Source organism: Malus sylvestris, chromosome 11 (assembly GCF_916048215.2).
Source record: "Malus sylvestris chromosome 11, drMalSylv7.2, whole genome shotgun sequence".
In the NCBI taxonomy this organism is placed as follows: domain Eukaryota; kingdom Viridiplantae; phylum Streptophyta; class Magnoliopsida; order Rosales; family Rosaceae; genus Malus; species Malus sylvestris.
This window is the reverse complement of record NC_062270.1, coordinates 10,794,551-10,810,084: the sequence shown is the minus strand read 5'-3', so window position 1 is coordinate 10,810,084 and position 15,534 is coordinate 10,794,551. Positions and strand designations below refer to the sequence as shown.

Below are 15,534 nucleotides of genomic sequence, written 5' to 3'. Positions count from 1 at the left end.
GACTCGTCGGCAATGATTCCAAGGAACAACGCTTATTCTCAATAAGGTAGGAACTTGCATAAGTAGTAAGTCTCACTAAAAAACCCTAAGGCTATGGCAAAAACCCAAGTAGGGACAAAATCCATAGTCTAAGGAAAAATGCGCGAGAAATGCAAAGTCAAAAGAAACGTCTACAGGACGTCATCAGGGATATGACCAGCCCAAGGTGGGTGCCTCGTTAAAACCTAGTTAGGTAGCAAAAACCCAGTGGGAAAAATGCTCCTAATCGTAGGGAAAAAGAGTACATTAAGATCAAGCAAGTATCTAGAAGATACTCCCCCTGAGTTTGACATAATTCCACAGAGAAATAGCAAAGTTACAACTCAGAAAGTTTACGCATACCAATTCCATGAACAAGCTTCTGAAACGTCGCCTTCGGTAGTGATTTGGTGAAGAGGTCGGCCAGATTGTCTTGTGATCGGATTTGCGTGACTTCAATCTTCTGATGCTCTTGTTGTTGATGTGTAAAGAAGAACTTCGGCGCAATATGCTTGGTGTTGTCTCCTTTGATGTAACCCTTCTTGAGCTGTTCGATGCAAGCTGCGTTGTCTTCAAAAATCGTCGTCGGGGCATTAACGGCGGGATGAAGATCACAGGAGCTTCGAATATGGCCCACTACTGCTTTCAACCAAAAGCATTCCCGAGTTGCTTCATGTAAGGCGAGAATTTCAGCATGGTTAGACGAAGTGGCAACTAAGGTCTGTTTAGTTGACCTCCAAGATATTGTGGTGCCTCCAACGGTAAAGACATAACCCGTTTGAGAACGCGCCTTGTGCGGATCAGATAAGTATCCAGCGTCGGCATAACCAACAAGGCGAGAATCAACCCGATGAGCATAGGGTGCGGCATCACTCGAGGATTCGTAGGGATAGAATAAGCCCAAATCCGTAGTACCCTTAAGGTAACGGAAGATGTCTTTCACGCCAGTCCAATGTCTGCGTGTTGGTGCATTGCTGTATCTTGCCAAAAGATTAACAGCGAAGGAGATGTCGGGTCTAGTGCATTGAGCTAAGTACAATAAAGCGCCTATCGCACTTAGATAAGGAACTTCAGGCTCCAAAATCTCTTCATCATCCTCCTTCGGACGGAAGGGATCTCGCTTTGCATCTAGCGTACGAACGACCATAGGAGTACTCGAAGACTTCGCTTTATCCTCATTAAAACGGCGCAACACCTTCTGGGTGTAGTTCGATTGATGTACTAGGATTCCATCCGAACAATGCTCTATCTCGAGGCCGAGACAGTATCGAGTCTTACCTAGATCTTTCATCTCAAATTCTGACTTCAGGTGCGAAGCAGTTCTCGCGAGCTCTTCAGGAGTTCCGATGAGATTCATGTCATCGACATATACTGCAACAATCGCAAATCCGGAATGTGACTTCTTAATGAACACACAAGGGCATAGTTCGTTATTCACATATCCCTGACTAGTCAAATACTCACTTAAACGGTTATACCACATTCTTCCGGATTGTTTCAAACCGTATAGTGAACGCCTCAGCCGAATTGAGAGCGTGTTCCGGGGTTTGGAAATATTTGAACCAGTCAATGTAAGTCCTTCGGGAACTTTCATATAAATTTCCGTATCAAGATCCCCATAGAGATACGCGTTTACTACGTCCATCAGCTGCATATCCAGTTTTTCGGAAACTACCAAACTGATAAGGTATCGAAAAGTAATCACATCCATAACGGGTGAGTAAGTTTCGTCATAGTCAATCCCGGGGCGTTGTGAGAAACCTTGTGCTACAAGACGAGCTTTGTAACGCACAATTTCGTTCTTCTCATTACGCTTCCGAACGAAAACCCACTTGTAGCCAACGGGCTTCACATGTGGAGGAGTAGGAACTACAGGTCCAAACACCTTACGTTTCGCAAGTGAATCAAGTTCGACTTGGATTGCTTGTTTCCAGTTTGACCAATCAGCTCTACGTCGACATTCATCAACGGAACGCGGTTCAATGTCATCGCTCAACATGATCTCAGTAGCTACTGCAAATGCTAATGCATCGTCGACAATCATCTCATTTCTACGCCACACATCATCTAAGCTAGCATAATAGACCGAAATCTCACGATTCTCGGGAGGAGGATTCGTCTCTTCAAGGACGCTTCCATAATCTAGAATTTCCTCATGAGTTGGGTAAAATGAGTAAGCGATAGTCGGATTCACGGTAGGCTCTTCAGGACCTTGTGCCGTGGTTTTCCTCTTCCGGGGGTGTGAATCCTTTGAACCAAGGGGTCTGCCACGCTTTTGTGTAGGGGCAGATGATTGGCTAGCCGCTAATGTACGTGGATCACCAGAATTGGCGTCCCGTGCTTCCAGGAGGGTAGTCCGTCGTACATTTGGTACATCCATCTTTGCAGGCGTATTCGCAGCTGGAATATGTGATCTTGTCACGCGCGCTAGATCGGTGAAAGCATCTGGCATGCTCTGAGCTATGCTCTGGAGATCTAATATGCGCTGCACTTCAGCTTCAGACTGAGCGGTGCGGGGATCTAAATGAGACAAAGTGGGAGTCGTCCACGATAATTCGCGTCGTTCATTAGGAACGTTGACGTTCTTATCTCCCCCTAACGACGGGAAGACTGTCTCATAGAAGTGACAATCCGCGAAACGAGCGGTAAACAGATCGCCTGTCAAAGGTTCTAAGTAACGAATAATCGAAGGAGAATCATATCCGACATAGATTCCCATCCTTCGCTGAGGCCCCATTTTTGTACGTAAGGGCGGTGAGATCGGCACATAGACCGCACAACCAAAAACGCGCAGATGCGATATGTCGGGTTCGCATCCGGTGACCAACTGAAGGGCACTAAATGGTTGTGTCGCAACAGGCCTCAGGCGGACCAACTTTGCTGCGTGCAATATTGCATGGCCCCAAGCAGCGATCGGGAGCTTGGTACGTATGACCAACGATCGAGCAATCATTTGTAAACGCTTAATGAAAGCCTCTGCCAGGCCGTTCTGGGTGTGAACATGGGGTACAGGATGTTCAACTTCAACTCCAACCGACATGCAATAGTCATCAAAAGTTTTAGATGTGAATTCTCCAGCATTATCCAATCGAATAGATTTGATCGGATAATCAGGGTGGTGAGCCCTGAGCTTGATAACCTGAGCCAACAGTTTGGAGAATGCAGCGTTCCTTGTGGACAACAAGCACACGTGTGACCAACATGTAGAAGCGTCAACCAAAACCATAAAATATCTAAATGGTCCGCAGGGAGGTTGAATCGGTCCACAAATTTCCCCTGAATCCGTTGTAGAAAAATGGGAGGATTCGAACGAATCTTGTCATAAGAAGGCTTAGTAATAAGTTTTCCCATAGAACATGTTTGACATGCAATTTCATGGATCGAACCTAAGCTTCGGGTTAGTGGATGCCCGTGTGAAGTTTTGAGGATACGGCGCATCGCTATTCGTCCAGGATGTCCCAAACGATCATGCCAAAGTGTAATTTCGTGCGCGGTCCCTATGGTAGGGCCGGCCACATAGTGGCATTCTATGGGGCGTATGGTCGTAGTATACAGACCACTCGGGTTACGCTCCATCTTCTCTAGAATACGCTTCTGGCCATATTCGTAGGAAGTTACGCACAGAAATTCAACTCCGTTTTCTACGTGGGTTTCAGCTTGGTAATTGTTATCTCTAATGTCCTTGAAACTTAGTAACGTTCTTCCGGAACGTGGAGAATAGAGTGCCTCAGCAATGGTCAAGATTGTACCATTGGACAACATTATACGTGCCTTACCGTATCCTTCGATCAGGTTGGATGGGCCTGAGAGGGTTGTCAGAGGTGCATTCTTAGGTACGAAGTTAGTGAAATAGATGCGTTCACGCAAAACAGTATGCGTGGTTGCACTATCTGCCAGACAACTAACTTTCCCACTAGTCATACCTAGAATGAAAAATTAATTTGAATCGGTCACATGCATAAAAGTTTATAAAAACAAGTATCAATTCAAAATAATTTCATTTATTCAAGGAAAAAACTTAATATCCAAAATAAATCGCCAACTAATAATCCAAAACGTAAAGGAAAATTGTTCAAAATCAACCAAAAACAAGGTGGGGTTCGGCCACAAGGTGGAATTCAGCCCCAATTGTCTTATTTTAACTGAAAAATAAGTCTATGTCTAAGATTCTAATCTTCCATAGGAGTGGTATCCTCCTGAAAATCAGAAACCTCCATCTTTGTAGTCTCCGGTTCGTCCACTTGCAGGAAGTTTGATTCAAACTTCGTATGACGAGAATTAGACCTGGCATTCGTGTCGTGTTTTCCGTGTTCGTGTCGTTTTCGTGTCATACCCGATATCTTAACGGGTCGTGTCGTGTAACACCCGTTAAAATAAACGGGTAAAATGACCCGACCCGAAATCGACCCGATAATATTAACAGGTAATATGACCCGACCCGTTACCCGTTAAGGAAAATATATTTTAAACCAATAAATAATCAAATGAAAAACATAATACTAAATAAGTATATACATTCCATATTATCACATCCAAAACATAAAAACTCAATTTTGTTTTAAGTATATTTTCGCTTATCTAAAGTCTTTAATAGTTTTTTAATTAATATAGAAGTGTAAAAAAATATAGAAAAAATATATAAACACTCTTAATGACAAGTTTTTTTCAACGATCCAACCGTCAAACTTATTTGTACACATTCCAAGATTGCATACGTAAAAAATTGTAAAAAAACAAACATTCAAATATTACGTAACGGAACAAAAGTTATCGACGGTTATAAACGAAAAATCACAATTTAACGGTTATTTTAGCTCCGATTTTGATGATTTTTTTACAGATACACTCCTCGACCCTATAAGAATGTAATGAATAAATTTGATCTTTAATTTAAAGTATTTACACTAGTAGATACCACAAAAACTTATTTTATACTTAATAGAAGTATAATATTAACTTTAAGTGTTTGTTTAATCTATTGTTTTGACGCAATATGCATTCTACGAAACTTTTTTCAACAATCCAACCATCAAACTTATTTGTACACATTCCGAGATCGCATACATAAAAAATCGTACAAAACAAACATTTAGAGATTACGTAACGGAACAAAAGTTTTCGACGGTTATAAACGAAAAATCACAATTTAACGGTTATTTTAGCTCCGATTTTGATGATTTTTTACAGATACACTTATCGACCCTATAATAATGTAATGAATAAATTTGATCTTTAATTTAAAGTATTTACACTAGTAGATACCACAAAAACTTATTTTATACTTAATAGAAGTATAATATTAACTCTAAGTGTTTGTTTAATCTACTGTTTTGACGCAATATGCATTCTACGAAACTTTTTTCAACGATCCAACCGTCAAACTTATTTGTACACATTCCGAGATCGCATATATAAAAAATCGTAAAAAAACAAACATTCAGAGATTACGTAACGGAACAAAAGTTTTCGACGGTTATAAACAAAAAATCACAATTTAATGGTTATTTAAACTCCGATTTTGATGATTTTTTTACAGATACACTCCTCGACCCTATAAGAATGTAATGAATAAATTTGATCTTTAATTTAAAGTATTTACACTAGTAGATACCACAAAAACTTATTTTATACTTAATAGAAGTATAATATTAACTCTTAAGTGTTTGTTTAATCTACTGTTTTGACGCAATATGCATTCTACGAAACTTTTTTCAACGATCCAACCGTCAAACTTATTTGTACACATTATGAGATCGCATACATAAAAAATCGTAAAAAACAAACATTCAGATATTACGTAACAGAACAAAAGTTTTCGACGATTATAAACGAAAAATCACAATTTAACGGTTATTTTAGCTCCGATTTTGATGATTTTTTACAGATACACTCCTCGACCCTATAATAATGTAATGAATAAATTTGATCTTTAATTTAAAGTATTTACACTAGTAGATACCACAAAAACTTATTTTATACTTAATAGAAGTATAATATTAACTCTAAGTGTTTGTTTAATCTACTGTTTTGACGCAATATGCATTCTACGAAACCTTTTTCAACGATCCAACCGTCAAACTTATTTGTACACATTCCGAGATCGCATACATAAAAAATCGTAAAAAACAAACATTTAGAGATTACGTAACGGAACAAAAGTTTTCGACGGTTATAAACGAAAAATCACAATTTAACGGTTATTTAAGCTCCGATTTTGATGATTTTTTACATATACACTCCTTGACCCTATAAGAATGTAATGAATAAATTTGATCTTCAATTTAAAGTATTTACACTAGTAGATACCACAAAAACTTATTTTATACTTAATAGAAGTATAATATTAACTCTAAGTGTTTGTTTAATCTACTGTTTTGACGCAATATGCATTCTACGAAACCTTTTTCAACGATCCAACCGTTAAACTTATTTGTACACATTCTGAGATCGCATACATAAAAAATCGTAAAAAACAAACATTCAGAGATTACGTAACGGAACAGAAGTTTTCGACGGTTATAAACGAAAAATCACAATTTAACGGTTATTTTAGCTCCGATTTTGATGATTTTTTATAGATACACTCCTCGACCCTATAAGAATGTAATGAATAAATCTGATCTTTAATTTAAAGTATTTACACTAAAAATCATTTTTTTATACTTAATAGAAGTATAATATTAACTTTAAGTGTTTGTTTAATCTACAATTTTGACGCAATATGCATTCTACGAAACTTTTTTTAACGATCCAACCGTCAAACTTATTTGTACACATTCCAAGATTTCATACGTAAAAAATCGTAAAAAACAAACATTCAGAGATTACGTAACGGAACAAAAGTTATCAGCGGTTATAAACAAAAAATCACAATTTAACGGTTATTTTAGCAACCCTATATGAATGTAATGAATAAATTTGATCTTTAATTTAAAGTATTTACACTAGTGGATACCACAAAAACTTATTTTATACTTAATAGAAGTATAATATTAACTCTAAGTGTTTGTTTAATCTACCGTTTTGATGCAATATGCATTCTATGAAACTTTTTTCAACGATCCAACCGTCAAACTTATTTGTACACATTCCGAGATTGCAAACGTAAAAAATTGTAAAAAACAAACATTCAAAGATTACGTAACGGAACAAAAGTTTTCGACGGTTATGAACGAAAAATCATAATTTAACGGTTATTTAAGCTCCGATTTTGATGATTTTTTACAGATACACTCCTCGACCCTATAAGAATGTAATGAATAAATTTGATCTTTAATTTAAAGTATTTACACTAGTAGATACCACAAAAACTTATTTTATACTTAATAGAAGTATAATATTAACTCTAAGTGTTTGTTTAATCTACTGTTTTGACGCAATATGCATTCTACGAAACTTTTTTCAACGATCCAACCGTCAAACATATTTGTACACATTCTGAGATCGCATACATAAAAAATCATAAAAAACAAACATTCAGAGATTACGTAACGGAACAAAAGTTTTCGACGGTTATAAACGAAAAATCACAATTTAACGGTTATTTTAGCTCCGATTTTGATGATTTTTATAGATACACTCCTCGACCCTATAAGAATGTAATGAATAAATCTGATCTTTAATTTAAAGTATTTACACTAAAAATCTTTTTTTATACTTAATAGAAGTATAATATTAACTTTAAGTGTTTGTTTAATCTACTATTTTGACGCAATATGCATTCTACGAAACTTTTTTTAACGATCCAACCGTCAAACTTATTTGTACACATTCCAAGATTTCATACGTAAAAAATCGTAAAAAACAAACATTTAGAGATTACGTAACGGAACAAAAGTTATCAGCGGTTATAAACAAAAAATCACAATTTAACGGTCATTTTAGCTCCGATTTTGATGATTTTTTACAGATACACTCCTCGACCCTATATGAATGTAATGAATAAATTTGATCTTTAATTCAAAGTATTTACACTAATGGATACCACAAAAAACTTATTTTATACTTAATAGAAGTATAATATTAACACTAAGTGTTTGTTTAATCTACCGTTTTGATGCAATATGCATTCTACGAAACCTTTTTCAACGATCCAACCGTCAAACTTATTTGTACACATTCCGAGATTGCAAACGTAAAAAATTGTAAAAAACAAACATTCAGAGATTACGTAACGGAACAAAATTTTTCGACGGTTATAAACGAAAAATCACAATTTAACGGTTATTTTAGCTCCGATTTTGATGATTTTGTACATATACACTCCTCGACCCTATAAGAATGTAATGAATAAATTTGATCTTTAATTTAAATTATTTACATTTTTAATATATGAGTGATTGTATATATATTTTTTTACATTTTTTACACTTCTACAATAATTATTATTAATTTTATTAATTTTTCCCTCAAATAAAAAACATTATTCATGAGGGTTTGAAGGATTTTAAAAATCTAAACGATAATATAAGTGTAACAATTATCTATTCGTGAAGGAATAATGATAAATCACGAGTGTTTATATATTCTTTCACATTTTTCATACTTGTATGTATGTCTTTTTAGTTCTTGCATATACAAATAATATACTAGTATATTTTAATTTTGGACAAGAATATGTTATGTAAAATTTATCCTAGTAATGATAATAAGGAACTCTCATAATAAAAATAAATAATGACTAAAACTTTTTTTTATTTTTTTATAATTTATATAGAACAATAATACAAAACTATATATTTAATATAGAATATATTGTATATATTAATATGACTATTGTATTTTATAATAAATCTTTTAGTAATTAAACTTTAAAATTATTAAAATAATTTTTTTCTTAACAGGTCGAAACGGGTTACCCACGTGTATACCTGTTAAGAACCCGTTATTAACGGGTTCTTAACGGGTCACCCGATAGTGACCCGATAAGTTATCGTGTTTACCCGAAACCCGTTATTTTCGTGTCGTTTTCGTGTCGTGTCACCGTGTCGTGTCAAAAACTGCCAAGTCTAACGAGAATGATATGCATCCACAACCTTCTTGGGAGCATGGCAAATACGGGACCAATGGTCCTTGGAACCACAACGATAGCACATATCGTCATTCATTGTGGCAGGTGCTTTGCCCTTATTCTTGAAGTTCGGGGCCTTGGGAGCGAGGTTTGGGCGCTTCTGGGCTTTGTTTCCTCCTTTGGATGGGCCTTGGCTCTGTTGACCTTGGTGGGATGGCTTCTGGCCGCCCTTACCACGCCTCTTTTGGCGTTTTGGGTGCTGATTAGTGCTATAATGTGCTTCAGGCACAGCAGTAGCCCCAGTAGGTCGAGCTTGATGATTCTTCATCAACAGCTGGTTCTGCTTTTCAGCAAGAAGTAAAACAGAGATCAAATCCGAGAACTTAGTGAACTTCTGAGCTCTATATTGTTGCTGCAGGACAATATTAGAAGCAGAGAAGGTCGAGTAGGTCTTCTCCAGGAGATCCTCTTCAGTCAAAGTTTCATTGCAAAACTTGAGAAGTGATCGGATTCGACAAACTTCAGAATTATATTCATTCACAGACTTAAAGTCTTGGAAGCGCAAGTGCTGCCAATCGTGTTTTGCTTCAGGCAAGAATATGTCCTTTTGGTGATCGAAACGATCAGCCAAAGCCACCCATAATGCACGTGGATCCTCCTCAGCAAGGTACTCAGTTTGTAGAGCGTCATGGATATGTCTTCGGATGAAGATCATAGCAGTGGCTTTTTCAGCCTCGCCAACAGGTTTATCTGTTGCTTCTTCAATAGCAGGACGCAAGTTCTTTGCAGTGAGGTGGAGCTTCACATCTTGAACCCACTTGAGGTAGTTCCTTCCAGAAACCTCCAAAGCGGTGAAGTCGAGTTTGTTCAAGTTCGACATGTTCCTATCACAAAATAGATGGACAAGATATGGTTAGTGTAATGGAGAAAAATCAATCCATTCACATAGGAGTAGAACATACAGGTTCTAATAGACATGTATTGGTTTAATTTTGCATGAAAAACTTCGGGTTTTCATGGGTGATATGTTTAAGTGAAAACTTCGGGTTTTCTAACAAGGCATGTGTATAAGAAACTTCGGGTTTCAAAGTAATTATGAACTTCAGGTTCATATATTCCTGCAGGCAAACACAAATATATATGCAAACAAATATGCAAAGAATATATGTAGAAATATTGTATAATGATAAGTGAATTAATTTATTTTTGGTCTTCGGGGCCAAATTAAAGTGTGGGTGAAAATATAAAAACCCATATTATTTAAAAAAAATTAAATAATAAAATCTCGGGGCCTAAAAATATAAGCCGAGGACCCTCGGGTGGGATTACAGGCCCACGGGGTGAGCAGGGGGTTTGGGCTGCTGCGGGCAGACTTCCCAGAAAAAAAATTTTCTTTTTTTTCACAAAGGGCTGCATCAAGCAGGCCCAAAAGAAAACCAAAAAATCTTTTCTTTTTGTTTTTTTTTTTTTTCGCGCGGGTCGCATTAGGCTGAAGCCCACTAGGGCTCGGGTTGCAGGTATCAGACACCCCAGCGACGCTGGGTGTGCTTGGCCGAGGAAGAAGGCCGGAAAAACTAGGACGGCGCCACTGCAGGTGGTTGTCCTTGGTGTGTGCAAACCATGGTTCGTTGGAGAACCAAGTATCCATCGACGGAGATGAAATCTCGACGTGATATAAAAACCCTAAAAATTGAAATCGAATTTTCAAAAAAAAATTCCAACGAGATTCCGTTGAATCTCGGTTCAATTGTTGACATGGGACGACTTCAGGTCGTCGTCGACGTGAACAAAACGTTCATGGGGATGGCTGCAGGCCATCTAGTGGTCGATATGGACAAGGACACCGTGATGGTGTCGGGGTTATGTGGGTTTTTTTTTTCCCGGAGCCTCTGCTCCGTGGGTTTTTTTTTTTTATGGGGAAGAAGAGGGCTGCAAGCTCTTCTGCTTGGCGTGGAGACCCCATCCGCAGGATGGTGGTCACGGGTTCGAAAGAACCCAAGTCCCAATCGCAAAAAAAAATGTTTTTTTTTCAATTCAATTATATTATATGCATGTATAATGTTAACGAATCACATATTTACGTTGATGCATATGCAAATAATAGTTTCAATGCATGTACATATGTAGGATTCAATTCATGACAAATATCAAATTCACATAATTGTAGCAATTTTGATGATGAAGCATACACAATTTATGTAGAATCTAAAATACGTAAAACGTAAAGTTGGGTCATGCATCATGGTGAATGTTCATGCTATCAGGGCTTGCAAAATATCGAGTTAAAAGCCGTTGTTTGGAAAGAACCTGATTGCGTGATGATATGGATGAACTGGTTTGATGCAGAAAAAAAAAATCTCCAACGTCAGATTCCTAAGCGCAGCGGTAGGAGCATGCTGATAACGTGTTGTTGTCTATTTTATCTGACAGAGGGACTAGGGCCGGCGGCAGAGAGAGAGAGGAGAGAGATGTGTGTTTGTAGAATTGTAGGGGAATGTGTGTGTTGTTATCCCTCCTACATTGTGCCTTTATTTATAGTAGTAAAGGGAGAGAAGATATTCCTTCTCCTCCAAGTAATACAAGTTGTAATAGGAAAGGATAACTAGAATCAAATCTTATCTAGGATTTACACAATCATACTTAAACTAGGAATGTTTACAACAAATAATTTAATATTTGACCAAAAAATAAAGTTTCTAAATCCCATACAATTTAAAAAATAAATAAATAAATTCAGATGCAAAAACATGAATAAAAATTTAATTATTCACATACCTGGATAGAGTTGAGCCTTCTGCTGTAAAACATGTCAGCAGTCTCAGGCACACCATTCACACTCCTCCCAATCTTTTGACAAGCTTTTGAGTCCCTCACACAAGACGCAATCTTCCTCCAGTAGCCATTATCCGCCACGCGGTCCTTCAGCCAGCCGGAATAGTCCTGCAGGTAGTAGTCCTTGTAACCCTTATTCGTCAACGACCTCCCGGAGCCCTTGTCAGTGACGGCGTAGGCGAAGATAATGAAGCCGATGAGGGCGGCGATGACGAAGAACATGACGAACAGGTACACCCACATGAGGAAGGTGTTCCTGTAGCACGCACCCGCGAACCCAGCAAGAGAAACCACCATGATTGCGGCCCCTGTGACGATGAGCGGCCATTGGAGGAACTTGAGGCAGTCGGTGTTATTGGCGCGGCTGCTCAGCCAGATTCCTCCGCCCAGGATGGGGATCGAGAGGAGGAAAGTTACGAAATTTAGTAGTCCAATCAAGTGGTTGCTGGTCCTCATCATTGTGGAATCTCTCTTTTTTTTTTCTGGGATTTTCTTTTTGTCTGCCTTTTTTTCTTTCTGGGTTTTGTTTTTTGGAAGGTTTGGAGATTTGGTTTCTTCTGTTTCTGCTGCTGCTCTGCTTTGAAGATGCTTAAAGTTCGGAGTTTTGATGAGTAGTCTGAGATGCAGGTGTCGTTGTTTTATAAGGGGTGAAATTATATGTTATCTGTACTCTCTCTATGCAATGACCTGACTCCCCTTTGTTTAAAAGTCGGCAATCTACTTAGCTTCTATTACCGGTGTAGTGGCTGCAATGCAGAAATATTTTGGTTCATTGTGATGAAGTTTGCTGTTTCATTCGAATATTGATCTTTGCTGCCATGAGTGATGGAAGGTATATGTATGTATTGGTCGGGACAAGATTCACTGTTATGCGAGACAATATTGATTAGTAAAGTATCTGGGTTAGTTGTGCTGATATTTACCATCATTGTTTAGCTTCTGTTTGCTTAGTTCCTCTGTGAATTGTTGAACAGTAATTTCCTATTTAGGGTCGGTTGTATGAATTCTAAATTCTAGAATGCTACTGACCTCGGTTTTATGCCAAGTATTCCATGTCTTTTGTTTGGAATTATTCTCCCAAACAAAATGTGACATTTTGAAAAGGAGATTACAGTTCCTTTTCATTTGGAAGTACGAAGTCTTAAGTTCAAATCTAGTTGAATAGCGAGTTTGATACTAATTTATTCTTTCTATCCTTAGTGTAAAGATATCGTTATAATATCAATTTATTTTCCCACCTGTTAGGTAGGAGATGATTATTCACATGTTTTAAAGTATAAATTATTATTTACAAAATTTTGAAGTGCACAATTCTGAAAACTTATAGAATGAAATAAGATGTCTCATTTGGGATAGAGGATTAGAATGAAATAGATAAGTTCTAAATTTGAGGTAGATAATGAAGGAACATGAAAAAAATTTCCTTTCTAATCTTTCTATTTTGGGAAAATATTAGAATGTATAAGTTTTCTTCTTGAGTAATCTATCTCCTACCCTTAAGTTGGTCACAGTTTTTCATTTTTATATTCAATAGATCTTGAAAATAGTGTGCTCGCCATTCCAATTCAATTATTTATACCAAACGAGACCAAAAGATAACCATTTAGTATGAAAAATTTAGGAATTGTAGCTAGAACTCCTCGATTCTAGAGACATTTTTATGAGCGACATAATTGATATATTTCACTTTTCATTTATATTTATAAAAAAAAAAACAAACACATAAGGGTATGTGCAATAATAACATCACGTGACAGTGCCCTCATTGCTAGAAACTCTCTCAAATCACCTATTCACCACATGAAAAACGCCCATTAAACGAGTGATGCATTTTTTTAAATACGTGACAAGTATTTATATGAAAAGAGCTAACATAGAAACCTAAAAATCAAAATAGAGGTTTTGTGTCGATATTTCCATCAACAGTGGGCTTATGTGTTGGAAGCTTATATAAGTTCACTATGAACAGGCCCATTATCTCTGCAAAAGTCTAGCTTGTAAGCCCAACGAGAAGGCGTATATTTAAGCAAGCGCGATAAGCCCTTAGGGTTTCTTATTGCTGTTAGCGACCAAGAAGCTCTTCTTCTTCCTGCGGCTCCAAATCTCTCCCTGCTAATCGCCCACTATCTTCTTGTTCCGTCGCCATGGGGTAAGCTTCCACTTCCTTCTTCCTTTCAATCTACTCTTCGCTCTATGTTCGTTTTCTCTGAAACTGTATTCTCGATTGAATTTGTCGCATAAATCTGCTTGAAATCTCTGTAAATTTGTAAATTATAGTTAGACAAAGTAGCTTATGGAGGAGATAGATTCTTTTGCGACTGAGATTACTGGAAATTATTAAACCTGTTTGGATCCGAGTATCGAATGTATATATGTTCATGTTTCTCTGCTTGGAAGAAGTTGAAAGAATTTATTTGGAAGCCGTTGTTTTGAGGATTATATCGATTTGTATACTTTCAAATGATCTGTTTGTTTCGATGGATAATAGTGATAGTTAGATTACTTTTAGTGATTTTTATTTGGAAGGACAAGCTTTTTTAGTGCTACTTTTTGTGAGGAAATGTTTTTGTTTTATTAAATATTACGAGAAGATTTATTTTTATGACGTTAAAAAGCTGTAATCTTTCAAAGAAAGATTTTCAGTTGAAGGGTTTACAAGTTGGGTTTTTAAGTTCTAGAAGATGATATTGTGAATGTATTAATGCAAGTCATTAACTTCCGGTTATTAGACGCCGAGAAAACAAGCTGGCGTTGTACATTTGACAGTTGAAGCGGTTTGTTATTTGATTCCTTTCTTATTCGTCAGCGTTGCAATAACCAATGCTTCTGTTATAGATTCTAAGTTGTTGTAGGGCTAAAATGCCTAAACCCTGGTACCAAATTTTTACAGGAAGACACGTGGAATGGGAGCAGCTCGCAAGCTGAAGACCCACCGTAGGAACCAAAGGTGGGCTGACAAGTCCTACAAGAAGTCCCATCTTGGAAATGAGTGGAAGAAACCCTTTTCTGGATCTTCCCACGCAAAAGGCATCGTTCTTGAGAAAATGTAAGGAAAATTCAGATAGATTCATTTTCTTCCAAATTCCTTTAAAGACAATAACTCTAATAATATTTGGGTGTTTAATTATGCAGTGGTATTGAAGCTAAGCAGCCTAACTCTGCCATTAGAAAGTGTGCTCGAGTTCAGCTTATTAAGAACGGAAAGAAGATTGCTGCCTTTGTGCCAAATGATGGTTGCTTGAACTACATTGAAGAGAATGTGAGTATAGATAGTGGAGAAAAAATTTGTTGCCAGAATTTGGCATTCATGTTAAATCATCTTATTAGCTTGTTTAGGCTTTTTTCCGTTGTACTGATTATTGTGGCCGTTTGCAGGACGAGGTTCTTATTGCTGGATTTGGTCGTAAGGGTCATGCTGTTGGTGATATTCCCGGAGTTAGGTTCAAGGTCGTCAAGGTTTCAGGTGTGTCACTTCTTGCCCTCTTCAAGGAGAAGAAGGAGAAGCCAAGATCTTAAATATCTTATAAAATGTTTTATCTGTTGTGCTACTTCGACATTTTGATTTAGAGACAATTTTGTCAGCATTTCATGCCCTTTTTGTTTCCCCTTTCTCCTGCTCCCTTACTCTATGTTCGGATGCTTATGTTTTAATGATGGAAATTTCTGTGGCTAAA

The 15,534-nt window shown here is 37.2% G+C and overlaps 2 protein-coding genes and 1 long non-coding RNA gene across 4 annotated transcripts in view; 1 reads left to right on the top strand and 2 right to left on the bottom strand.

Moving 5' to 3' along the window:
• LOC126591349 (tetraspanin-3-like) overlaps nucleotides 1-12,744 on the bottom strand; it is a 17,972-nt gene extending 5,228 nt beyond the window's left edge. Inside the window, exon 1 of the mRNA XM_050257007.1 lies at nucleotides 11,804-12,744. Coding sequence (XP_050112964.1) covers nucleotides 11,804-12,319 — 516 coding nt within the window. The 5' untranslated portion in view covers nucleotides 12,320-12,744. The remainder of the gene's footprint in view (nucleotides 1-11,803) is intronic.
• The window catches only part of LOC126591353 (uncharacterized), a 22,346-nt gene extending 9,227 nt beyond the window's left edge, over nucleotides 1-13,119 (bottom strand). Inside the window, exon 1 of the long non-coding RNA XR_007612358.1 lies at nucleotides 12,890-13,119. This is a non-coding gene — a long non-coding RNA (uncharacterized LOC126591353). The remainder of the gene's footprint in view (nucleotides 1-12,889) is intronic.
• Nucleotides 1-15,534, top strand: part of LOC126591352 (40S ribosomal protein S23) — a 23,408-nt gene extending 7,874 nt beyond the window's left edge. Inside the window, exons 1-4 of one of the 2 annotated variants that reach the window (XM_050257012.1) lie at nucleotides 13,843-14,009; nucleotides 14,751-14,906; nucleotides 14,993-15,119; nucleotides 15,236-15,534. In XM_050257012.1, coding sequence (XP_050112969.1) covers nucleotides 14,005-14,009; nucleotides 14,751-14,906; nucleotides 14,993-15,119; nucleotides 15,236-15,376 — 429 coding nt within the window. In that variant the 5' untranslated portion in view covers nucleotides 13,843-14,004 and the 3' untranslated portion in view covers nucleotides 15,377-15,534. Of the gene's footprint in view, nucleotides 1-13,842; nucleotides 14,010-14,750; nucleotides 14,907-14,992; nucleotides 15,120-15,235 lie in introns of those variants that run through there. The other variant, XM_050257013.1, reaches the window with a different exon arrangement.